We start from the raw sequence: 24,101 nt of genomic DNA on the forward strand, positions 1-24,101 counted from the left end.
GGTCCTTCCCAGTTTGAGGTATTAATTCATTTATTAAACTTGCATACGCAGCAGGAGCAACGCGCAGTCAGGGCACCCAGAGTCGGGGTCAGCATGCAAGAAGGTGCCGGCGCTCAGCCCAGTGCCGGGCGCCGCCAAGCAAGGAGAGCAGCGCACACGCGCGCAGCTAAGCGCTGCAGGAACACGCACAGGGGTGGGGCGGACTCGGGGTTCCTTCAGCGGGTGCTACTCCGCAGAGGACCGCCGTGGGCCTCAGGACGCGCCAGGGAGCACCTGCCCACAAGCCCCCTGGGGAAGGCCCGCCAAGGAGGCGCCCGTAGCCCGCCGGGCGCGCGGGCCCCTCCCAGGCAGCGCCTCGCCCAGGTCGCCGCCACGAGGGGGCGCGCCGGGTCCGCCCGGCCCCCAGGGGGCGCTGTGCGCACGGGCGCGCAATGGCCGCGACGCCCACAGGCAAGTGCCCGAAGCCCGGGGAGGACGCGGGGCAGGGGCGGCGCCAGGAAGCCCGAAAGCCCTGGGGGACCGCGAGGGGTCACCGGCGCTCAAGGAGAGGACGTCCTCACACTCGCAGCCGAGCCCGCGGCGGACGTCCTCGCTCCCTCGGGAAGAGCCCCTTTCCGGCGCCTCCAGCGCTGGAGCGACGGGCCGCGCCCAAGCCCCGCCCCCCGCCGCGCCCAAGCCCCGCCCCCCGCCGCGCGCCCGGAGAGCACCAATCAGCGCCCGGGGAAGGCGCATGCGCCCCAGCGCGACCTGGGCCCCTGGACCGGAAGCCGGCCTCGGCGGGCGCCCCCTCGCTCGCGGCGAAGATGGCGCTGTCCAGGGTGTGCTGGGCTCCGGCTGCTCTGTGGGGCTCGGCCGTCACCCGTGGACCTTGTGTCGCCCGCAGGCTGCAACTTCTCCGCTGCGGCCGCGCCTGGGGAGCCCCTCGGTGAGGGCCCGGAGCGAGAAAAGCGCTCTTTGGCTTTCGGTCCCTTCCAGAGTCCGCCGTGCCCGCGGCTGCCGCCGCCTCGCGTGCGTGCGCTGTCTCGGCGTGCGGGGTCCCACGCCCGGCCCCGGGATCTGTGTTCTGCTGGGAAGTCGCACCCGGATCCCCGCCGGTGACCTGACTTCTGACCCTCTCAAATCTCTGTGCCCCACATTGAATTTCCCGCGAATCCAGCGCTCACCTGTCAGCCTCCCCGCGCGTCTCCGGTTTTACCTGCTGTTGCCTTGATCCCACCTCTGCCGCTCTGGTCTCCTGCCTTGTGCCCGCTGTAGATTCCCGCCACTGCCTGGCATCCCTTGCTGCACGATCTCCGTTTTGTCTGAGCTCTTTTTCTCAGTCCTGTTGGTTATTTCTCCTTGGTCCAAGATCTTCCTAGGATCTCAGAAGCTTCAGGTCTCAGCACTTACTCTCAGAAGCTGGTGTTTCGTATTTAGGGAGCCTTGTCTTTAAGGCTGGCAGGACTGATTCCCAGATAGTCTCTTTGATCTTCCTTGTAGGTCTTCACAGCTTCACCTTTCTCCAAAGGCAGATGTGAAGAGCTTGATCTCTTATGTGGCGACCAAGACAAAAGCGATTAATGGGAAATACCATCAATTCTTGAGCCACAACTTCCCCCGCTTCTATGTACTGTACACAACCTTCATGAAAGGTAAAAACATAAGTAAAATAGGAATCCCTTGAATCAGTCTTGGGCAATGTCAGAGAGTTAGAAGGTTTGCAGGTTCTGCTATGGGGTGGTGACTCTGGATGTTCTGTTTCTTGAATGTTTGAGTATTAAAAGAATTCTTACAAGTTCCCACATGGAGGGGATGTTTTGAGAGAGTTGTTATGAGAAACAATTTGCAATAACATTCAGGAATTATAGAGGTATTTTTGCACTTTTCATAACCATACACCTGACTCAGGTAGACAGTCTTTCTCAGGTACAAGGGCGGGGATCTATGGCTACACAGTGCTGTGCTGGGTACCAGTTGGCTTGGCCCATAAAATAAGGTGGGTTAAGGCTTATCACAGATCTATCCTGGCAGTGTTTGGAAATAGCACTACCTATACTTGGTTTTTGAATGTTTGGGGTAATATCACATATCTGCTGGTTACTTGGAGATGGTATAGTGTGTCCAGTATGGAGCCAGACAGGTCACTGACTATAACTGGACAAGTTACAAGAACTCATGTCCCTTGGTTTTCTTATCTGTCAAATGGAGATAGAAATAAAAACTTAAATATTGACCATCAGGCTGTGAAGTTTCAATAAATCAATACATGTCCTTAGGGCCTGGTTTATGAATCAATTAGTGTAGTTATAACTATTGTTATACTCTGTGCTTTGAGTATAATTCCAGTTACATTAAAGTACATCATAGTTATTACCAGCTACGTGGACTTGCAGAATTACTGATCCTTATGTTTAAAGTAGTGATACAAATCGCTGCTTTGTTTGCTCCCAGATTTAGAAAGAGGGTAAAATAAGAAAGGGTTTTAAAGTACCTTGGTTGGTTTGTCTTTAAGCCTTGTGTTGTGGAAAATTTTAATTATACACAGAATTAGAGAGTGGTATAGTGGAGTTCCTTGTACTGAACTGACATCAACAATTACAATAGTGTGGCTGCGAGTCCCACACTTCCCTTCTTCTGTATTACTGTGAAACCTTCAAAGACTTTATATCATCTCAGTGATAAATATGAAAGCATTTGCAAAAACTAAAGTCCTAGTTGAATGTAAAGATTATCATAAAAAGAAAATTAAAACTGCAGTCATACAAATACATAGAATTACAATAATAATAAAAATGCTAGAAATGAAATAAGTTAATATCTGGCTGAGGAATGCACAGTGTTAATTGAGCAAGACTTCCTGAGGGTAGGGAGCTTTGACTGTTCATTTTAAAAAGAGAGTGAGTAAAGTAGACTTCACAAGGCCAACTTGGCTGATGAGGGGTGATGTGCTAGGGAGAAAGGGATGAGAAAAGAGAAACAGGTTGTTCTCACAAGAGTTTCCAGACACATAGTTTAAAACTTCAATTAAGATTAGTGCTGGGGAGGGATGTGTGTGTGTGTGTGTGTGTGTGTGTGATATGTGTGTGTTTGTGTGAGAGAACATGGAGTAGGAAGAATCAAACTGGGATAACAGCACACTATGTCCTCTACTTTAATGAGGCAGGATTGCAGATGTTATGGGCTGATGCCAAAAAAGCTAGAAGAATAAAGGCAAATATGTGGAAGCACAATATAAAGTTTCATCAACTTTCATACCGGGAGATGGAGCATTTGAGACAGGTATGGGCCAGGGACAGATATCAAAAGTTCACGGTGAGGTAATTAAAGTTAACCAAGTTTTCAAGTTTTTTTCTTTCCTTTCTTGTTCACCACTCATGAAGCTGTTGCCCTTTGTGTGAGATGAAAGCAATGAAATAATGAGAACTTCAGAATATTTGTCAGAATTGGGTTCAGAGTCCTCCACTGCAGAGTTCTCCATAGACTTCCTGGCACACATTTTGAACAACATTAAAATCTAACTTGTTTCTGAACTTATAAACACCCTCAAGACCCAGTAGGCAGCAGGAGAGTAGTTTTTGGTGGTGACTGATGGGTATTTTTGAAGCTGAGGTAAGATTTAGGATCCATTCTGCAAATCAGCAAGAACCCATGGAGGAACTTGGTAGTGTCAGGCCCTGTGCTAGACATTGGGATACAAAAGTGAATAAATCTGGGCTGCTCGCCTTAAGGAACTTAGAATCAAGAGGTCAGGAGAGGGCCTCCCTGGTGGCGCAAGGGATTAAGCACTGCACTGTGAAGCAATCCACAGCCTCTGCAGCATGAGTTCGATCCCCAGCTGGCCAGGGAGAAACCCACATGGCGAAGCAGACCTCTGCTGTCTCTCCTACTGCTCCCCTCCACAGTGTATTTTGGTAAATCTGCCTGTTCTGTTCCCCACTCTGTCTCTGGTGGAGCCTCTCACCCCCCCCCACCACATCTCTGGCCTGTACCCCAACTCTTGTATGCATAAATAAATAAAAATCGTACAAAAAAAAGAGGTCAGGAGAAATAACTTGGATCCTTTCTGGGCTCTAATAGAATTTACTGTACAGTGGGATGGAAGTATTGGCCATATGTGAAGAACTTACCTGGGTTAAATAACTCTCTTTGTTTATTTCTGTTTAGTTTCGACGAGACATCACCAAGTGTCTTTTCCTAGGTATTATTTCCATCCCACCCTTTGCCAACTACCTGGTCTTCTTGCTAATGTGAGTACAAACTTCTGTATCCTATCATATCAAAGATACGTAGGTTGTTCATATATTAGCATTATATTGAGAAGAACTTTCCATTCAGAAGCTAGGCAGATTTATTATTTAAAAAAAGAAGAAAATTAAAGGACACTTGCACAGACACAGTGTGCAGAGAGAGCTGCCCCTGAAAGGGACAGGTTTGTGAAAAGATATAGGTGCCGAGTCATAGGCGGGCAGGAGAGCTGTTTACCCAGAGTTTTAAAGGGGAGCACAAATCTCACTTCTTAAGATAAGTTCCAGAGATTTGTGGCCATGCGTTATAGTCAGTCATCAGACTTGGTATAAATGAATAGAAAAACAGATTTGCTGTTTCCCTTTTATATGCATTCAAGGGCCGTGCAATGGTTTGAGGTTGTCACCACGACACGCAGCATTCAGCTCTGTTGGCAACTCTGTCCAAAGCGTGTCCTTCACACACTTCAATTCAAACTTACCAGATTGCATTGTACTAAGCCATCGCCCTGCTTCTTCCTTTCTCATAACCTCAGTCATGTTGCTTGATATGGTATCTTGATGCCTTGGTCTGAGACTCAGCTATAAAAAGGAAAGCTGAGATAGGGCAGTGTCTGGTCTTCATGTCTGCCAATTCTTTCTCGGTTCACTTTGAAAGATGCCAGTTTCAGCAAGTGACTCTGTGACTCTTTTTCCTTTCAGGTACCTGTTTCCTAGGCAACTACTGACCCAATATTTCTGGACCCCAAAGCAACAAATTGATTTCTTAGATATCTATCATGGTCTCCGGAAGCAGTCCCACAAAGACATCCTTAAACACTTAGAAAGGGTCATCCCTCGCATCTCGGATGCAGGGCTCCAGTGGCATATGAAGGAGCTGTGTGCCAAGGTATCTCCATTAATGCTTCCTGCAAACCAGTAATCTCATTAGATCCAGTTTGCACTAAAACGAGTTAAGAGGGCTAGCAGGAGCCTCCTAACATCTGCATCTCTTTACTTCCCCCCAGATTCAGCGTGGTACCCACCCAGCAATCCATGACATCCTGGCTTTGAGACAGTGTTTCTCTAACCATCCTCTGGGCCTGATGCAACTGGAGACTCTGCAGATGGTGAGCACTGAGAGACTTTCTTTTTCCATAGCCCCACCTTGCTTCAGGTCTTTGCTTGCTGATTTTCCCCTACATTGTTTTGTCCCAGAAAGCCTTGAGTCGAGCCATGCTGCTCACACCTTACCTGCCTCCTCTTTTGTTGCGACACCGTTTGAAGTCTCATACCACTGTGATTCACCAACTGGACAAGGCTTTGGCAAAACTGGGGATTGGCCAGCTGACTGCTCAGGAAGTGAAATCGGTAAGAGGTGGAAGCAACTCTTGCTGGGCCTTTGAGTTCGCAGGGGCTCAGGAGCTTACAGAGAGCAACGGTCATGCTCATTATAGCAACACCCAACCTCTGTGTCCTCTCACTGCAGAATAGGACCTGTCTTTTTTCCTCAGTGAGCTTCAGTAGTAAGGAGGAACTGCCCATAATAATTTGACTTTTATTTCCTTTCAACTGGCTCTTCAAATAACCAACAATATACTTTAGACCACTTGTTTTAGATCATCCAGGGCTCTTTGCTTTCTTCTTGTCCATTCTAGTTCAAATTATGATGGTGAAAGGTTGCTTGAAGGATGAGTTGCGACTTATGTAAAGGGATTGGATTCCTTGTGGGTTTTCCCTTCCTTGGAATCCTCACTTTGTGACTATTACTGGCCATTTCTCTTCTGAGCGCATAGGCTTGTTATCTTCGTGGCCTGAACTCCACCCATATTGCTGAAGAGCGGTGTCGAACCTGGCTGGGAGAATGGCTGCAAATTTCCTGCAGCTTGAAAGGTAAGACAGATTCCTACAGTTAAGCTACCTAAACCCAAGTCATTATTGTAAGTGATTCTTAGATTATTTTGGAGTTGATTGCAGTGGCTAGGCAGGTGTAGTAGTAGTGATTGTGGAAGCAGGTAAGGAAGCAATTTCTCCACCCCAGTATTATTGATGCTGTGTGGGAGGTGATCCTGTGCATCATAGGATGCTTAGCAGTGTCCCTGGCCTCTACCATCTAGATGCCAGTGGCACCCTTTTCTGACACCAAAAATGCCTTCAGACATTGCCACATGTCCGTGGGTGAGGTGGGAGCAGAACTGTCCCAGTTGAGACCAGAAACTCTCATTTGGCCAAATAAAAAAGTATCCGAGAGTGAGTACTAGGCCTGTGGATCTCTTGTTTGGAGACCTTGGTTGGCTAGACTTTGATGTTTTCTGAGCCTTTGACTATCAGGGTAACCTTACTAATCTCCTTGGAGCTGAGAAATGTCCCGAGAGCACCAACTTCTGCCAGAAGAATCCCAAGGGAGACAATGGTATTTAAACCATCATTACCATCTTTGAATTTTCTCTTGCCATCACATGAGACTCAAGAATATGGATGAGTAGATATGAATATATAGTAGAAGGGAAGGAGAATATGGGCTGGAACAAAGCAGGGTACACAGGGCACTGCTTTGTCATACCTCTAATGTCATACCTCCCTGCACTGGCTTCAACCTCTGGTATCAAGCCCAGTATACCAAGGCAGTTAGAAGGCGAACTATTCCTTGGCCAAGACATTAACACTGATGGTGTCTTCAGAAGCAGAGCTGTCCCTCCTGCTGCACAACGTGGTCCTGCTTTCCACCAACTACCTTGGGACAAGGCGCTGAGTGAACATGGAGCAGATGACATTGTCCTGCAGTCACATAGTACAGCAGCGTGGGACCAAACAGCACTTGCCAGCAGAGTCTGTGTGTACTGTTAGGCGTGTGGGAGGCAGAGGAGCAGGTGTTTCAGGCTTCACAGTGTGGAAGCTGGAATGGAAACAAACCCTCTTACCAGGGGTGGCCCAAGTGAGGTGTCACCCCAGCTCCTTCAGAACTGGCTGGAAGAGGCAGCAACCTCTGCTGGGCTTTGACTGTGATGCTTTAAGTTCAGGTCCCAAGAAGTGAGTTTCTGCCCCAGGCGGGAATCCTCATTTGCTTAGGACTCATCCACTGCCGTATTTTTTACAGCTTGTTAAAGACAATTTTTGTTAAAGACAATCTCTGGCTGGTGTGGGGAACAGCACTAAACTGGGAAACTGGGTCATTTAATCCATGCATGTATTTCAGTGCCTCCCCAATCTTTCCAACATGACCAAATATAGGGATTTTTTTTTTTTTTGTCCCCTCGGACTAACCACACCCTTTCCTTTTTAAATCCTTTGAACACTTTCTTCCCCCTCGTGCCCCTCTGAACTATGAGGACGTTAACTATGTTAACTTCTGGCAGATAAAGGGAAACTACAATTGCTTCTCCACTCCTTTCCAGTACTCATGGCCTTCACCCCCGCCTTGTCTTAATTTCTGGGCCGTGGTCCAGCCTCTGTGGATCTTACTCTTTGCTACCCTCAGTACAACTGTAACTGATGGTGGCTGCCTTCTTTAAGCCTTGGGTCAAACCTTTAAAGTACTAATTACTGCCCAGCCAGGGAGACCATGAGAGATCTGCTTCAAGATAGTAAGTTGGGTTAGCTTGTGTGTGTGTACATTTGTGACTTGTAGTAACTTATTGTAAATGCATGAAGCACTGTTTTTAATCCCAAGTAAAGACTGCTTAAAACCAGTTGCTGGAAATTACTTATACTCTATAATCATTTTGCTAAGGCTCCTTTTACAAGACTTAACCTTACTAATGGGGAGAGAACTCTGGAATAGTGTCTTCTGATAGGATGGAAGTTAGGAAGTATGTGATTCAAAGTTGATCCTCTTGGTGGATTTTAAGATGGTATCTAGGAAGGAAGGATTTTATATATGAATTAATGGATTATAAAATGGGGCCCGAATAGGGACTGTAGACTAAGAACAGGACCCACGCCTGCTTCAGCTGAGGAGGTGCTAAGGGCATAAAGGGTGACCAAGTCAAGCTCTTGATGCTGTAAACAGAATGTTCTATTTTCCTACCACAAAACATTCCTGTTTCCATTTAATGCCTAACTGACGTAATTAGTTTTATATACAATGCTGGAGGAGCATCCTTTCTCTTAACAAGTAACCGGATTGTGACCTGCCAATATAAAGTATAATACACCACTCCTTTGAATATTTCTTTATTATTACATTTAAATATTCTCTTTAAATACAGCATTATCACAATGTAGGACCTAAAAGGAAAACAAAAATTGTTTTCAGAAAACCAGACAAGCTTTGGATTCACATTGAAAATACTACCTGTGTACAGTATGTGAGAAAGGAGACTGGAAAATGAGTTGCAGTATAAGTCATTTCTTTTATCTAGGCCTATAGAGTGGGACTGAAGCTATCTGCTTCTGTGTGCAGAAGCTAGCTTTCCCAGCAACCATGAGTTATCGTTCTGTCCAACTCAGGTAGCACCAGAAATGAGATGGACTAGGTTGTAGAAAAGGCCTGTGCTTGACAAGACAATTAATGCTAAATGTTACTATTCAGCATTTTAAAGCTTGGGGTCAGTGAGTCAGAAGTGCAGGCAATGAATGACTGGGCTCAGGTTAAGAAACTAGTTTTCAGAAAAACATCTTGGGCTTGGCAATGAGTTTAATAATCAGATTCAAATTTTTTGTTTGATCCCAAAGGCTAATGTCTCTTACTGACCTGCAGGAATCTACCTCCCAGGTTAGGTTGGTGCCGCCCTAGGAGGGAGTGTAGAGAGCTGACCCTTCCCTTCCAAAGCAGACTTTCAGAAAGATTCTTCTCTCTGTAGAGTCAAATTCCCAGTTCAGCTTCGGTCTTATATTTGAGGGTACCGGTCTAAGATGGAGAACTGTAGCTCAGTTTGGGATAGCATCTGGAACACAGGTATTTAAGACTCTCAACTTTGATTTATGAGGCTAGGGGGTGGGGAGAGCTCAGGACCTTAATTAAAAACTCTGCTCCAAATGTAAAAACCAAGCAAAAATAGGAATGAACAGGAAAGACAGAATGGGCTAAAATACCTATCTGTGTTAAGTACGAGAACTTCCAGGCTCAGTTTAGAAATTGTTGAGGTGAAACACTGCTGGGACACATGAAGGCTGCTTTAAGACAGTCTTAACATCCACAAGAAAAGGCTTTATGCGCAAGGTAAGTAGGAATAGTTATCTCCCCCATCCCCAAGAAAGTGTTTCACTTTGTTCTTTCCTGATAAATTAACCATGCCAGAAATGAAGGAATAGTGAAACACGAGAGAGTAGTGTTTGAAATGGCTGCCTCCATTTCAAAACAGTCAAAGATAACTTTACTAATAAAGAATTCAGTGGTGTAAAGTGGAGCAGATGCCGGAACGTGAGTTGGACATAAGAGAAACAGGAACCACATGCCCTCTACAGAGGCAAGAACTGAACTTGAGTCCCAGTCTAAAAATCCTCCAAGGTTAAGAGTCAGAAAACTGAATTCTTTGGAACCTGGAGTTGAACATCTAAGAATTGGTTTGCCTTCCAAATTTTACGTATCAGCAAAATGGTCTGATAAACATTTGCAATTTGGAGAGAAAACTGGAGTAGTATAAAAACTCGAATCTGGTATACCCAAGGACAAGGACAGACACAGGGAAAAAAAGACAAAAACGAATTGTTGACCTTAGGTTGCCACATCCTACATTCCATTAAAGCTCAAATCTCCCGAAGAGGGAAAAAATGACCTAGGTAAGAAAGCAAGCCTGGCCCAAGTTAAGTCATCTTTCCAGGCAACAGCCTATCCCTGCTGCCTCTTCTGGACGTGATTAATGCTCCACATATGCCTCTGAGGGATCTGTGTGCTCGAGCCTAAAGCTGCCTGACAGCTAGTGTGGACACACACAGCTGACTTGCACTCTTTATAACACATTCCCAGCAATTTAGCTCCTTTTCTTCAAAGGAAAATGGAGAAAAAAAAAAAAAAAGACAAATAGACATGTTTCTGTCTAGTACCTAGAACATGTGAAAAAAACAATTCAAGTTACAGACCAGGAATCCCCATTGTGGGGAAGAGAACACCAAACATGTCTTATTTACCAGATAGGGTGGCCAAAGGAAAGCAGGTAAAATTTTTTAAATCCTGGAGGTTCTGTACAGCAGCAGAGACTCTTCTACCCTCTCCTCTATAGATCTGATCAGGTGACATCTCCACTGTAGCACTGATACATCAACATGGGCTATCAGCATAACCACCAAGAAAAGCAAGCGTGTACCTCTGGAGCTCAGAAAAGGAGTTTGGCTGTGCTCCTCACGTATTCTGTTCTGGTCCCTACATAAAAAATAACTGCTTGAATTACCCAGCTCCTCTGAGATTCTAGTTCTTTGTTCCGATGGCCCAGAAAGCTCAGGATCGGCACTATGCAGCCTTCTCTGCCCCGAGACTATCTCCAGATCAAGTTGGGACTGGTCTCCTTGGTTCTGTTTCCCTTTTAAAAATAACTTGTACAAACAATCCTTTCCCACACCAAAGACCCCAATAAAATAACATGGGAGCAGCAGGTGCTTCTACAGTTCCGTTCTGAAATAGTGTTAGATAAAATAAGGGAATAAATAGAGTGGGTAAGAGGCAGAACCTCCAACCCCATTTCACACTGCCAGAGGGAGCTCAAGGGAAGACTCTTCGGAGGGCCGGTCCTCACTCTGCTGCGACGTCTTCTCTGCCACACAGCCCTCTTCACCGTCCGTGCAGAAGGGGAGGTTCGAGGGGGTCCAAGAGGGGCAGAAGTCTTCACTCTCAGGCTCCTCAGGGTTACAATCTTCGGGCACTAGCGCTTCTAGAGTGGAGGTTTTCCCCACCTCTGATTTACAGAGGGCAGCTGGGTCTGTGGGGCTACAAGCCACCAGTGAGGTAACAGGGAGAGAGAAGACATTCAGATCCTTCTCCTTGGAGAAAGAGGATGGGACCTCTTCTGTACTAGACTCTCCTTTCACCCCCAAAACCGGCCTCTGCTCCACCTGATAATAGACCAGGGGCCCACTGTTCAAGTAAGAGGGGTTGTTCACTGCTGAGGCGGCTGCGTGGTCCGAGTTCTCGGCAAAACAGAGGACAGAGGAGCCCGGGGGCAGCTGGGCCTGGATGAGAATGGGGGCTGGAAGGCCTGGGCACAGCTCTTCTGGAACGGCCAGGGGCTCCTCCAGGATGCACACCCCAAGGCTTTCGATGCTGGAGTCCAGGCTGGCGCTGGAGCCACTCGAGTCTTCCTCTGCCTTAAGCCGCTCTAGTTCCTCTGCACTCTGCAGGTGCATCACTGCCGTCTCGTTCTCAGCAATGAACTCCTGGAAGTCCTGCGTCTCAGAGCCTTGCGCGCCTGACAGGCTGCAACTGGCAGCAGGCGAGGGCTCCTCATCGGGGGCTGGCAGGCGGCTCCCCTGCCGCTTGCTCTCCAGCTCCAGCTTCATGATGGTGTGGAGGTAATGAGTCCGGACCCGGATGGGGTTGAATTCAATGCGTCCAGCCATGTTCCCACAGCCATCCCGGGAGCAGCCACATGGAAAGGACATGCGATCCACCTGAGAAGGGCAGCGACAGGGTCGAGATGAGACCAACAGATTTAACACTGCAGCTGGGAGACTTAGTTGCTGGCAAACACAGGCAGCTGGGATTTGAGATTTTACAAGAGAAACAAATCAAAACAAAACATGCAGTGTGAGCTAAGAGGTGCAAGACGGTAGTTATCAGACCACTGGCGTTCCAGTCCCAGCAGAGCCATGAGGTAGTGTAACTTCCGGGAAGTCATTTACGTCTCTAGGGCAGTGTTTTCTCAACAAAATATGAGTAAAAACAACGTCAAAGAGTCCTTCCAGTTAAAAAGTTTAGAAATACCTCTGTGCTTCAGAGACTTTGAAGAATTTGCCAGGCATATCGGCAAAACAAAAAAGCTAGGGTCCAAGCCTGCTGCCTCCTGCGGTGACAGGCAGGGGGGGAGGAAAAGACCCAGCGAGGCCAGAGCAATGCATTCTGAGCAAGCTAAAATGGGGGTTCAAAGTAACAGTCAGTTTTTCACTACCTGCTTTATTTTTCCCTGACGGTTGACCAGTCTGTTTCTGAAGCAGTTACCAAGATAATGCACAGACCAGGGAGTCTCCGGAAAGGACACTTTCTCCCTCCTTATTTCTCTTCTGGTTCCCCAAAGGGGAAAAACAGCCACACATACCAAAATTGAAAATTTACATTAAAAACCCAAGCAAGCAAATAGTATGTACAAACACACAATGTTTTCCTATGATGCCAACTTATGGAAGTCTCCATTCTAGTTCTTCAGAACAGTCTAGAGAACAGACTGTTCTTAGGTTTGTGTGTAACAGACTGATTCATTATGGGACTTCAATCTGAAAAACAATTATTTGGCCAGATCTGATAGAGCTATTTGTTACTAACCTAAAATTAAGACATTTGGTCAGGATAAATTCAAGCACAAAGACTCGGCACCCACATTCTTAGCATACAAAATTCCAGATAAAGGTCATTCTTTGGGATGGTTCTGCTATATTCACTTGTGACGTCTCTTACAACTGCCCCTTGTCAGAACAGCCAGGGGATGAGGCTTTCTACCTCCAGGACACATGGATTTAAGCTCTGCCAGGTCTGATTCTGACTGATGGGATCCCAGAAGTATTTTGACTTTGACAAACTGGAGTGAAGGTACTTGCAAATAAATATTTGCAAGATAAAAATCTAAAGGCCTCTCTTATTTCTCTGCTTCCTTTTAGTTCAAGGGATCGGTAGTTAAGGAACAGCTATTAAAAGTTAAACTTACTAACACCCCTTCCTCTGTTTGCTGACTGCTATTTGTTACCCCTCTGAGCTGTGAAACACAGCCCACGAATCCTGCCATTCTTGTTTTCTTGGCTAGAGGAGGGCTGTACGCTGGGGAGGACTCAATCATGGGGAACCCACCCATGGAGGGCATCCTCCCATCTCCACTGGTACCCACACATCTCCCAGACTCTACTGACTTCCCGTCTCAGGACAGTGTGGACCGACCTGGCATTTAATCCCCGCCTGGCTACAGGCACATGCTTCTGGATCACAATACAGTCGACAGTCACAGCCACACTCTTCCCGGGACAGGCGGATGGCTCGCAGCTCTTGCTTCTCTTCAGCATCAATGCGGTGCACCCCAGAAGCCCTCAGCAGGGCCCGTCGCCGTTTGGTGGGCAGAGGCTGCAGGAAGAAGTAATCATCCACTTCCACATTTTCCACATCAATGTCTTCGTCTGAAACATCATCCAGCGTCAGGCCATCGGCCTCCACGGACTCCACTGTCCCGTTCTTGGTGAGCTGCCAAGAGACAGGCAAGGTTAGCCTCACGAGCTCCGGCAGCGTGGGGCTCCTCACAGGAGCAGCTCAGGCCGCCTGGCCTGCTTGAGCTGGAGGCAGCTGTGAAGCACCTGTGAAGCCACCAGCACATGAGACCACCGGGCACTGTAAACGTGGCAAGTGCGAGTGAGGAACTGAGGTTTTAATTTTCATGCAGTACAAACAGCCACATGTGGCAAGTGGCTACCATGCCGGGTAGTTTAGGTCAAGCAAGTAAACCTAGAGCAGGTAGACAAGGAGGAACCTCACCCAGTTCTACCAACACCCTGTCAAGACACGGGACACCACTTTTCCAGATCTAAGTATCTGAAGCCCAATTCAGCTATCTCCTAGGAGATAATTTTTCCCACAAATAGGAAGGTGGGAGAAAGGCATCTATCAATAGCTAGATGTTCCTTGGACATATAAATAACCTTGCAAAACACCCTTTAATTTGCCAAAAGGACTCAAAACCACCTTTCTTAGAAGAAAAGTAAAGTGTTGTTCAAGGTGGGGCTTCCCTGGTGTTGCAAGGGGTTAAGCACGCAACTATGAAGCAATCTGCAGCCTCTGCAGCATGAGTTCGATCCCCTGCCAGGGAGCTACCCACATGGCGCAGCAGACCTCTCCTGACTCGCCTGCTGCTCCCCTCAGCAGCGTATTTCAGTCAGTCTGCCTATTCTGTTCTCCACTCTGTCTCTGGTGAATCCTCTCACCCCCTGCATCTCTGGACTGTATTCCAGCTCTTTTATGCATAAATAAATCTTTGAAAAAAATAAAGTGTTGTTCAAGGCTACCAGGTCTCTGTCAGTGGATCTGAATCTGCACAGTGCAAACAGTTATCTATGCATACAAATAAGGCTTCACTTCATTGGGAGGGAAAAAATGAGGCAATTAGTAATAGCTATACAAGAAAGCTCTCAATTCCAACCTAAACGCATTCTCCTTTCTAATGCCTTTTTTTAATATCAAAAAAGAGTAGTACGTTAGGTAGGATGGCATAGAGGACACTGTGTGTACTATCCACAGGCAGAACGCTGGGTCCTCTGCCCTGGAAAGAACAGAAAGCCGGGAAGGGCATCATAGTGGAAGAACAGCTGAAGACAACCTGGGGCTGGATGAGTTTTGCAAACTCACTGGAGAATTCAAGTAAAAAAATGAAGCTTTGTTAGTAACCTCTGGGGCTCTGGAAGCAACTAGCAGGTGGAAGCTAAGATACTGGAGAGTGTAGCTTATTTCATCAGACGGCCAGAGCAGTGCTGGTACAGGAACAACCCCTGTGGGAGGTGTGATGTAACAGACCTGGGTAAGAAGTTACACACCTGGTTTTTTGTTTGCGGGGAGATGGCAGAAACATGAGAGAAATAAAGTGGGGGTTCTGGGGTTGCCTCACCTATACTTCTGGTATAGGTTATACCTGTATCAGGGAGGCCAACAGTAAGAGGCCTTTCCACAGGCCCTCAGATTATGCCTGTCTATTTCACCAGGGGCGGCTCTCTCTTAATCACCCTCCCACCAATATCTCAAAGGAAAAATTAGAAATGCAACAGAAAGAAACCCATGTTGGTGAGAATTTGCTATGTCATAATAGAGGTGGCATTTCAAATTAGTGAGAAAGAGTCTCTAGTCATTAATAGTACTGGGACAACTGGTGGTTCTTTTGAAAATAATTAAGATTAGCTTCCCAACTCATGTGATTCATAATGATAAATTCCATAAGGATAAAGGCTGTAAAGTAAAACAAAAGAAAGTAAGAGTATTAGAAAAGCTATGGGTCATGAAAATTGCAGAGCTCCAGCACCATTTTTTCTTTTTTGATGGCAGTCCAAAAGGAAATTAGATGGCATATGGGAGATGTAAAATACACAGAGCTGAAACCTACTGCCTCCCCTGTAGAGTGCTAATGACAGGGGAAAAAATCCAATGTCTAATGTGCACCTAAGGAGGGCAAAGTAAGTTTTCTATTGGCAGAGCAAGATGTACTAGATGTCACCATTGCTGCTGCTCCCTGAATCTGCTCCTAAGTAGGAATCCTACAGCTCAGGCTTAAGTTTGCCTGGCTTTGTCCCTGGACCGCGAGGGAGGCCACAGAACAGAGTGCTTTTCCTGCTTTGACAGCTCATTCCTCTACCATATGGAGAGAGGTTCTTCTAGGGAAAAGGAAGAAAAGTAAGCCTTCCTTCAAGTGATGAGTGTTTACTTGCCACCTGTTGCCAGAGCAACACAAAGGTGACAAGGTCAGTGATGGAATTCCTGAGAAGAAACGGAAGCCTGAATGTCAGTCTAGTTGCTAAAACAGGTGTCGGGCTTTAGGAGAGGCTGAGGAAAGTGGACGCGGGGCTCTCCACAGGAGGAGCAATGAGATCCAGACAGCCTACATCCTCTGCCGCCAGCTCGCCAACCCTCCCCCATTCTGCTCTCATTAGAATTTCACCCACAACCCTTAGAAATAATGCAGCCACTTGTTTTAATATGGGTCAGCATGCTCTGGACCCTGAAGAACCCTGACCTGGCCTAATGCAGTGTTCACCCAAGTTTGGAGCCAGAAACTCTGGGGAGAATTTCTGTGAGCCGGCGGCTGTGGGTGCCAAACAGTACCAAGATCAAATGGGCAGCTCCACGAGCCATGGAGATGGGTCCTCCTCCAGCCGTCTCCTAACACGAAGAGCTGGTGCTGCGTCAAATGACAGGACCCAGACTCTACAAATCAAAGTAACTATTTGGCAATGCTGTGCTCACACCCAGAAGACTATCACCTAAAGGTGACGGGGGTCATAGAGACGATGGGATCCTTTCAGAGAATGTAAAAGATCTTCACCTGTTTTGTACATTAGGGCAAAGGACAATCATTTGATAAGAAACGGAAACTTGTGGCTTCCCCGAGTTACAGCAATGGCAGACTTGAAGTATTCACATTTTAAAGTTTAAAAATAATTGTTGGGCCTCCCCGGTGGCGCAGCGGTTGAGCACTGGGTTGCGAAGCTGCCCACGGCCTCTGCAGCACCGGTTCGATCCCCAGCTGCAACCCGGCCACCGGAGGAGGGTCCCCCATGGCACGCAGACCTCTCCTGCCGCCCGCTGCTCCCCTCAGCAGTGTACTTCGGTCCTTCTGCCTGCTCTGCTCCCCGCTCTGGCTCTGGTGAATTCTCTCACCCTCCCGTGCTTCTGACTGTACCCAGTGCATGTATAAACAAAACAAACAAACAAACAAATAAATAAATAAAACATGCCTCTATTAAAAAAAAAAAATTATATATATAAAAAAAAATAATTGTTGAGGAGGGAAGGAATTTTAGGAAGTCATTTTGCTATCTCTGGCAGACTCCCCACCAGAGACAGTAAGAAGGGTTTCATCCTGAGACTTCTCATTAGAAAGATTTGAAGTCTCTGCACACCAAGGACAACAGTCAAATTAAAAAAAAAAAAAAAAAAGAGTCAATGGACCTAGATGGTTTCCCACTTTATTCTGGCACACAGGAAGTGCCAGCCCAGACCCCTACCCCTTAGGTACCTTCATCTTCTTGGCATGAAGTTTCTCCTCCTTCAGGTGCTCACGAAGAATCTCCCGATGGTTCACCTCCTGCTCTTGAGCAAACTCACAGAGTGTGTAGCTTCGTACGGAGTTATGGCGCTGGGCCATGCCCAGAGAGCTGCCACCCTGGCTGGGCACACTGGTGAAACCCTGACGCCGGGCAAAGTAGTACACCGTCACCTGGTCAAAGCGTACACTCTTCCTCCGGAGCTGCTTCTGCCGTTTCAGGATGGAAGTAGCTGAGAAGGAAGCACAGAGCAGTTTTATTAACCCAGAGATGGCTGGTTTGGAGACCTTATTCCTTCTCATCCATTGAGGCTCTCGACAGGACCCTTCTACCTACAGACAACTCTCACTTTCAAATCATAAAGCACAGTTGGCAGGGATCTTGAGCAGCAGCAGCTCCATTCCACTGCCTCCAGACTGGGGTTACCTAAACAGATGACCCCAAAATCTATCTTTAGACTTCAGCTGGGAAGAGAAGCTCTAGGTAATCTTTTTGGAAGTTAATAATATACAGCTTCCCGGTTCAATATAACAGCTGTTAGCCACGTGTGACTATTTAATCTATGTTAATTAAAATGAAATAAAATTTAAAATTAATTCCCTCAGTTACACTAATGACATTTCTAGTGCTCAAAAGTCACACGTGGCTACCGTAGTGGCCAGTGCAGATATAACATTTCCGACATAACAAAATTCCATTAGACAGCACGATAGCAGGGAATGGTAAACAACTTCCACAAAAGGCTAAGAGTAAATATTTTCGGTGTTGCAAGCCAAGAGTCTCTGTTCAACTACATGACTCTGCCATCACAGCACAAAAGTAATACAGACAATGAACGTGGCCATGTTCCAGTAAGACGTTACAGCAGGCTAGATCTGACCCACAGGCAACCCCTGATGCACAGTATCAGAAGTTCTTTCCAAGAACTAATTGAGCCATAACAATCAAGCTAGCCAGGGTTGCCCATTTGTCCGGGCAGGAAGCATTTATGTCCTACCAGAGTTATCATTTCATGGAACTCTATAGCACTCTGGTGGGAAAGGAAAGAATCTTGAATTCCTTGTATAATAATTTAATTCAATTCATCCTGGGGACCCACAAAGCACAGCATCAGTAAAATCAGCTGGAATAAATCAGATTTAAGTCTATGATATTAAAGCAGTAAGGTCCTCCCGAGAACAAGGTTGAACTGAGTGGGAAAGATCATGATTAAGGGCAAATCCCCAAACTGGGTAGAAGAGGCTCTGACACTTGGGGTTGTGGGTGCAGACAAGGAGGGAACAGCTCACTCACGTGTGAAGCTAGCAGTTGTCGGAGGATTGAGGCTGTCGCAGCTGTCAGCACTGTCACTGCTAGAGATCTCATCGTCTGAGTTGGAAACTGATGAGCCCACATCCACATCATCAAACTTTCTCTTGAGACCCGAGACCGTGAACGCATCCATTGGTTTCAAAGGGATTCCTTTGGGGAGCCCACCAAGTTGGCTCCGACGGCCCTGCTCACCACCAGCTAGCCAGGTGCATGAGGATTCTGCCTGGAGGAGAAGAGGAATCAGCATCCTTTGCAAAGACAGCCTTCGCCAAGCCGGTACACACAGAACTCTCCAAATGGAGGAAGCAAGCGCCTGAGCTAGCCATGATGTCTGGTCTCCGGAGAGGTCACCTCTCTACTTATCCAGCCAACATTCTCCTACTTTCGGTTCCCCTCTGCCCCGCTAATATCAGCGACTCTTAGAATAATGAGCTGAGAAGCAGCAGCACCTTTCCCCGTGGAGTGAAGGCCTTTGGTTCCACGCCAGCTGGGCTCTGGGCTTCATTAGCCCGGGGAGAACAGTAGCTGCTCTCCTGATCCCATAGAAAAGCTTTCCAAGGGGCCAGCAGGATGGACTGGGGATCAAAGGCAGAATTAGCCTGTACCTAAGCCTAGACTAGATCTAATTATTTTTCCTAGTGAAAATACAGCTAGCATTTCCCAAAGTGTATCTATTAAATAAACTAGTTCCATGGATATTAATAGCTTTTACTTGGAAATAGGACTGCTGTGTGAAAATAGTTCAGAAAACTGCTATGGGAGGACCTCTCAGAGGCTTTTAATATGCTAATGAGCACGGTGAACAGTGGCAGAAAGCGGTATGCAGTTTCACACCCCTGATTATGGAACCCTGCAGCTCCCAGGGTATCTGAGGGGGCAAGTGATCCTCCTCGGGAAACACTTTGGAAAATACTGCTCTAGGCTCTCAATTTCAAAGTACACTGGAGGCCAGAGAACCTTTTATCCAGCTCTTCACAAGTATAAAGTGGCTCGCCAGGCTCCTAAAAAGGTCAAATTTGGTTTGAAAGAATGGAGTGTAGATTAGAATCTGCACTGGTTTCAAAATGCAGAATCTTTCCCAATCTCATACTGTTCCATAAAATAGGACTCAACTATCTATCCACATTCTCTGTGTGAGGAGAAGTTAGCTTTACAATCTTAGTGCCCCCTGTAAAGAAACCAGCAGGGGGAAAACAAACCATAAGAAGTGCCAAGCTACTGTGGTTACATCAATATGGCAGACAATGTTTTCAGCATGCTGTCACACACCAAGAAGTCTGAGATGGTCCATTCCCCAGATACAAATCTTTCTCCTTCTCTGTCTTTGGGTTGAAGCCCCCCAAGGATATGAATCTGCTCAGCAGAAACGCTGTCAGAGCCGAGCCACATGTGATGATAGGAAGCCTCGCCAGAATCTCTCCAGACTGTGATCTCACTAGTTGCTAATTATGCAGCAGGAATAACACTGCCCAGAAAGACAGGGCTGCATTACTGCAGCACAGACACCCAGAATACACTGGGTGTCAAGAAGTGCCTGCTTCAGAACTGTTTCTGGACTGTGTCTCTTAGCAATTTGCCTGCCTTGGATCAGCTCTACATAGTCAACCAGACCTAATAAGTACTTTCGAGAAGATATTTCCTAATCTCTCCAGATCTCATCAAAAGTGTACATTCAAGTCATGAGATGTACCTAAGAAACCTCAGCCATCACAGAGCTCAGGCAAGCACATTGCTGAAGTAAATAAAGTATTTGATAAGAATTGTAATTAAATTTAAAAATGAGCCCTAAGTATCAATTCTGTTCTTCAGGTTACTGATCTTACCATCAGAGGTCACATTCCCAGGACATGATAAGAATGGAGAAAGCCATGGACTTAGGAGTTACAATTTCAGCTGGGTTTAAAGATACCTACTAGCTAACAAAGTTCCCATCCCGTTGTATCACTGGGGAGTGCTTATGTACTTACAGTTCAGTACCTATGTGGGTAAGATAAAAAATAACAGGGTCATGCTGACCACTGAATAACTTCTCCTTTCCGCCTACAAAAATTACCACTCACATGAAAAATCACACTGAACTAAAAATCTGCTTTTTCAGATGAGAAGGGCTTATGTGCAGCTTCAGTTTTAAGTGAGATCCAGTTAGTGTTGCCTCTAGGAAAAGGGTTTTTCCTCCGCCTGGAAGCACTCAGGGATTTACGATGACCAGCAAAGAAATGTGTATTCCCCCGTCTCTCCTCAGGTGTCCCTTTGCTTCCGGTGGCGGCGTGGGTTTCCTCTGACTATTTCTCGTTAAGCCCTGCAAGAGGTTGGCTCTGGTCCAAAATCATCTTTCTTATTAAAATTCTCTATTCTTTTACCCAAGTTGCCCTCAGGGGTATCATTTCTCTTCAGGTTACTCTCTGTGAACTCTGATGCAGCAAGGCTGGCTGGCTGCTTGCTCCATTCTCCTTCACCCTTTTTTCTCTTTCCCACTTCCACTTTTGAAATAATGGCTTCTGGGGAGTGATAGGCGGTAAGAATAAAAGAAAGCATAGGAAAAAAGTGAAACCTTGGAGAAAAATATTTTCCTTATAATGCCTGAGAATAGTCTGCATCTGTGGCTCTATGTGCAAATAATGTGCTCATCGACTTAGCTCTCTTCACCCTCCCCAGGATCTGTTAGCACCACCATCTCTGACATTAACTCCATTATTAAAAAAAAATAAATCCATCTATTATGCCCTGACAACCAATGTAAGTTTAAATTTCAACCTTGTCCTTACCCAGTGCTCCAGTATGAAATTAACTTGTTAAAGAAGTTCACCAGGCACCAAGAATGAATCACACATCCATGCCACAGTGGCCTGCAGAGATCTTTCTTTACAACAGCAACAACTAAAATAGGTTCCACATTTCCCGTCTTATCAACCAACCTCCTTTCAAACCACAATTAGAAATCAGTCATTCCTACCTCTCTCAACTGTACATCGGCCAAGGATCAATGCCTAAGTTCAAGAGAAGCACTTATAATCCAAGCCTTAAAGCTATTCTGAAATAATCAAGGTGAGACTGGAAATGCAGGTCATAACTGACAGTTAACTGTCAACATGACCAACTCAAACAGCAAATGCTTTTAGAGAAAATAATGCCAACCTCTATAAAAGCATTTAAATGCGAGTAAAATGAAAGGTCAGCTGATACCTCCTGGCTACATGCCTTACCACCTTTTCTCAAGTGTTTCGAGGTGAACAGTTCCCAAAGGTATATGCAATAATTCAGGTCCACAGTACCTAGGTTAGGCTAGCACCAAATAAAGCAGATCTAGAGCATGCGTGTATTCTAGCACAGATCCAAGAAGGCCTCTCAGGCCTCGGAGGATTCCTATAACAATCCCTCCAAAAAACAACAAACAACATAGGTGAGACTAGCAAAAGGGACTGCCCAGAAAAACATTTGTGATTGCAGAATGTATTTGCAAAGTTAGGTGATGAAAGCTTCTCTCTTAAATGTGTCCGAAATAAGAAGACAAGGCACAAGCCTCTCCACTTGACTTAAACACAACCTTCTGTGAAAGGTCAAGGGACCTAAGTCCCTAGTTAAGATCATCAGGATGACCATCTGTAGCTGGGTCAGAGGAAGGCAGGCTTGCTGCTAAGTGTTATGATAAACCTGAATAAGGTGACCTGGGTTTTTTCTCCCTTTACGAGATACTGTAGTTGGTTCTCAAATACTATGAATTTTGCAGATCCACGTGTCCTTGTGATTTCCAGCACATGAACTCACTATACAGGGCGCAAATGAAAATGTCCTGATTAAACCAGGTCTTTCAAGAAGGCCCCTCTCCATCCCGCAGTCCCTGATTTTTATCCTTTCACTGACACAAGGTTAGAATTTGCTTTCCAAGCCTAAACCACCAGAGCATGGAGGGCATCAGATCTCTGTGAGAGAACTGGAACATGATGCTGCAGGAACCATTAACTCTCAAGGATATTAAGTCATTTATAACTCTGGCACACACCAACCACATCTTCCTGGCTTTGGAGATTTGCAAGATGGAAAGTCAGTCAAGAAAAGGAAAGTCTGAATCCACTACCAATTTACCTTGAACTAAAAACTACAGTACAAGGGGACGCTGTGTCTCTTGGGGACAACTTCTAACATTTCCTACTGAAGAACGGTCTGGGCATCCCCCTGCCACTCGGACACCTTTAAAAGCAGGTTCCAGACCGCGGCACGAGAAGGGATGCGGGGCAGTCGGCTGCGTGCTTGAGCCTGGGGGAAAAAAAGATGAAGCTCGCAGGCAGGGCCAGCGCTGCTTTCGCTTTCCCACACAGCCCCAGAAAAAACGGGAGACACCCGGGGCCGGGGCCGCAGGGCCGTGTCAAGGCAGCGGCTCCCCTGCAGGGCGCCGGCCGAGCCCCGGCGGGGTCCCGCGGCCTCCGGGCTCTCCGCGCCGGCGGCAGCCCCTGCACGGCCGTCCGCCCCCGGCCTGCGCCCCGCCATCCACCCCTCCTCGCCCCCCACCTCTTCCCCGCTCCCGCCCCTCCCCGCGCCCCCCATCCCGGCAGCCCCGAGCCGCCCCGGCCGGGCCCGCCGCGGTCCTGCCCCCCCGGCCCGCACCGGGTCCCCCGAGCCGCCCCGGCCCGCGCGCCCCCCGCTCCCGCGGGCGCCCCCGCCCGCCCGCCCGCCCGCCCGCCCGCGCCCCGGCCCTGCGCCGCCAGCCCCGCCGCCCACCCCGCCCGGCCGGGCGCCCCCGCGACGGGACGCGGCGGCCCCGCGCCCGCACCCCGGGCCCATTACCCGCCCCGCCGCGGCAGCCTCCTCGGTGGTCGCCGCCCCCGCCCGCCGCCGGCCCGGGCTCCGCGGGCAGAGAGCGCGGCCGGCCCCCGGCGGCCGGCGCTTCCCGGGGCGCGCGGCCGGAGGAGGACGGGCGGGAGGCCCGCCGGCAGGAGGCGGAGGGCGGGCGGCTCCGGCAACGCGGGCGCCCCCGGCAGCAGCCGCCCAGAACCGCCCCGGCTCCGGCTAACAATAGGCTCCGGCCGCAGCGCGCTGGCTCTTATAGGCGCCGGCACGTCCCGGCCCGGCCCCGGGGCACGCTGGGAAGTGGAGTCCCGGCGCGCCCCCGCCCCGCGGCCTGCCGGGACTTGGAGGCGGCCGGCGCGGAGCCCGCAGTGGCCGCCGCCCGCCCCACCCCGCGCCGCTGCGGCGGACCCTGGGGAAGCGGGTTCCGCGCCGCTGCAGCCGGCGGGCGGGGACGCGCGACCCTCAGCCCCACGTCTTCCAAGACTGAACGAATTCTCCTCTGAACCTCCTTTCCGCTCCCCAGAACCGCATTCCCGGGCCTGAGGAACATAATCCCCCTAATCCTCGTTTATGGGATTTTAGTCTAAGCAGCAAGACGTGCTGCAGCCTGTCCAAGGCAGGGAGGAGATGCGAGCAATGGATTATCTCGGTGATGGACTGACGCATTGATTTAAGTGGTTTCTTTCAAATATAGTTCGGCATGATCTCTGAACGCACATCTTTGCAGCCCATCTTGAGGATGGGGAAAACGAAGACTTCGAAGGCATTACCTAGATGTCAGCGGCCAAGGACACGCAGCCTGGCGTCCTGACTCGCTCAGAAGCGTGCGTCTGACCTGTAAGGCGCTGCAAAATAGAGCTGCACCTTCTGGACCTACGGCCACCCACTCCATCCTGTCATCCTGTTTCCTATTTTCCCCTCCCATAGTGGCTT

General features: G+C 48.0%; 2 protein-coding genes across 7 annotated transcripts; one reads left to right on the forward strand and one right to left on the reverse strand.

The window, feature by feature from the left end:
- Positions 1–783: 783 nt before the first annotated feature.
- On the forward strand, positions 784–10,153 carry LETMD1 (LETM1 domain containing 1). Of its 2 annotated transcripts, XM_037514749.2 has the most exons (9): positions 784–925; positions 1,480–1,631; positions 3,143–3,258; positions 4,144–4,226; positions 4,926–5,112; positions 5,231–5,332; positions 5,421–5,573; positions 5,999–6,095; positions 6,884–10,153. In XM_037514749.2, exons 1-9 carry the CDS (start codon positions 804–806, stop codon positions 6,952–6,954), a joined length of 1,083 nt encoding a protein of 360 aa, XP_037370646.1. In that variant the 5' UTR covers positions 784–803; the 3' UTR covers positions 6,955–10,153. The 2 variants fall into 2 exon arrangements, with proteins under 2 accessions (XP_037370646.1, XP_037370648.1); XM_037514751.2 differs by lacking the exons at positions 3,143–3,258; positions 4,926–5,112 and having other exon boundaries at positions 794–925.
- CSRNP2 (cysteine and serine rich nuclear protein 2) lies at positions 8,308–23,182 on the reverse strand. Of its 5 annotated transcripts, XM_037514745.2 has the most exons (6): positions 23,166–23,182; positions 22,467–22,637; positions 18,366–18,606; positions 17,045–17,304; positions 13,219–13,515; positions 8,308–11,744 (listed from the first exon to the last, which is right to left on the reverse strand). In XM_037514745.2, the coding sequence occupies exons 3-6, from the start codon at positions 18,514–18,516 to the stop codon at positions 10,821–10,823; spliced, it is 1,632 nt and encodes a 543-aa protein (XP_037370642.1). In that variant the 5' UTR covers positions 18,517–18,606; positions 22,467–22,637; positions 23,166–23,182; the 3' UTR covers positions 8,308–10,820. The 5 variants fall into 5 exon arrangements, with proteins under 5 accessions (XP_037370642.1, XP_037370644.1, XP_037370643.1 ...); XM_037514747.2 differs by lacking the exon at positions 22,467–22,637 and having other exon boundaries at positions 23,166–23,181; XM_037514746.2 differs by lacking the exon at positions 23,166–23,182 and having other exon boundaries at positions 18,366–18,602; positions 22,467–22,744.
- Between the last annotated feature and the right edge of the window lie 919 nt (positions 23,183–24,101).

Source organism: Talpa occidentalis, unplaced genomic scaffold (genome assembly GCF_014898055.3).
Source record: "Talpa occidentalis isolate TD23 unplaced genomic scaffold, MPIMG_talOcc4v2.1 talOcc4.16, whole genome shotgun sequence".
Taxonomy (NCBI): domain Eukaryota; kingdom Metazoa; phylum Chordata; class Mammalia; order Eulipotyphla; family Talpidae; genus Talpa; species Talpa occidentalis.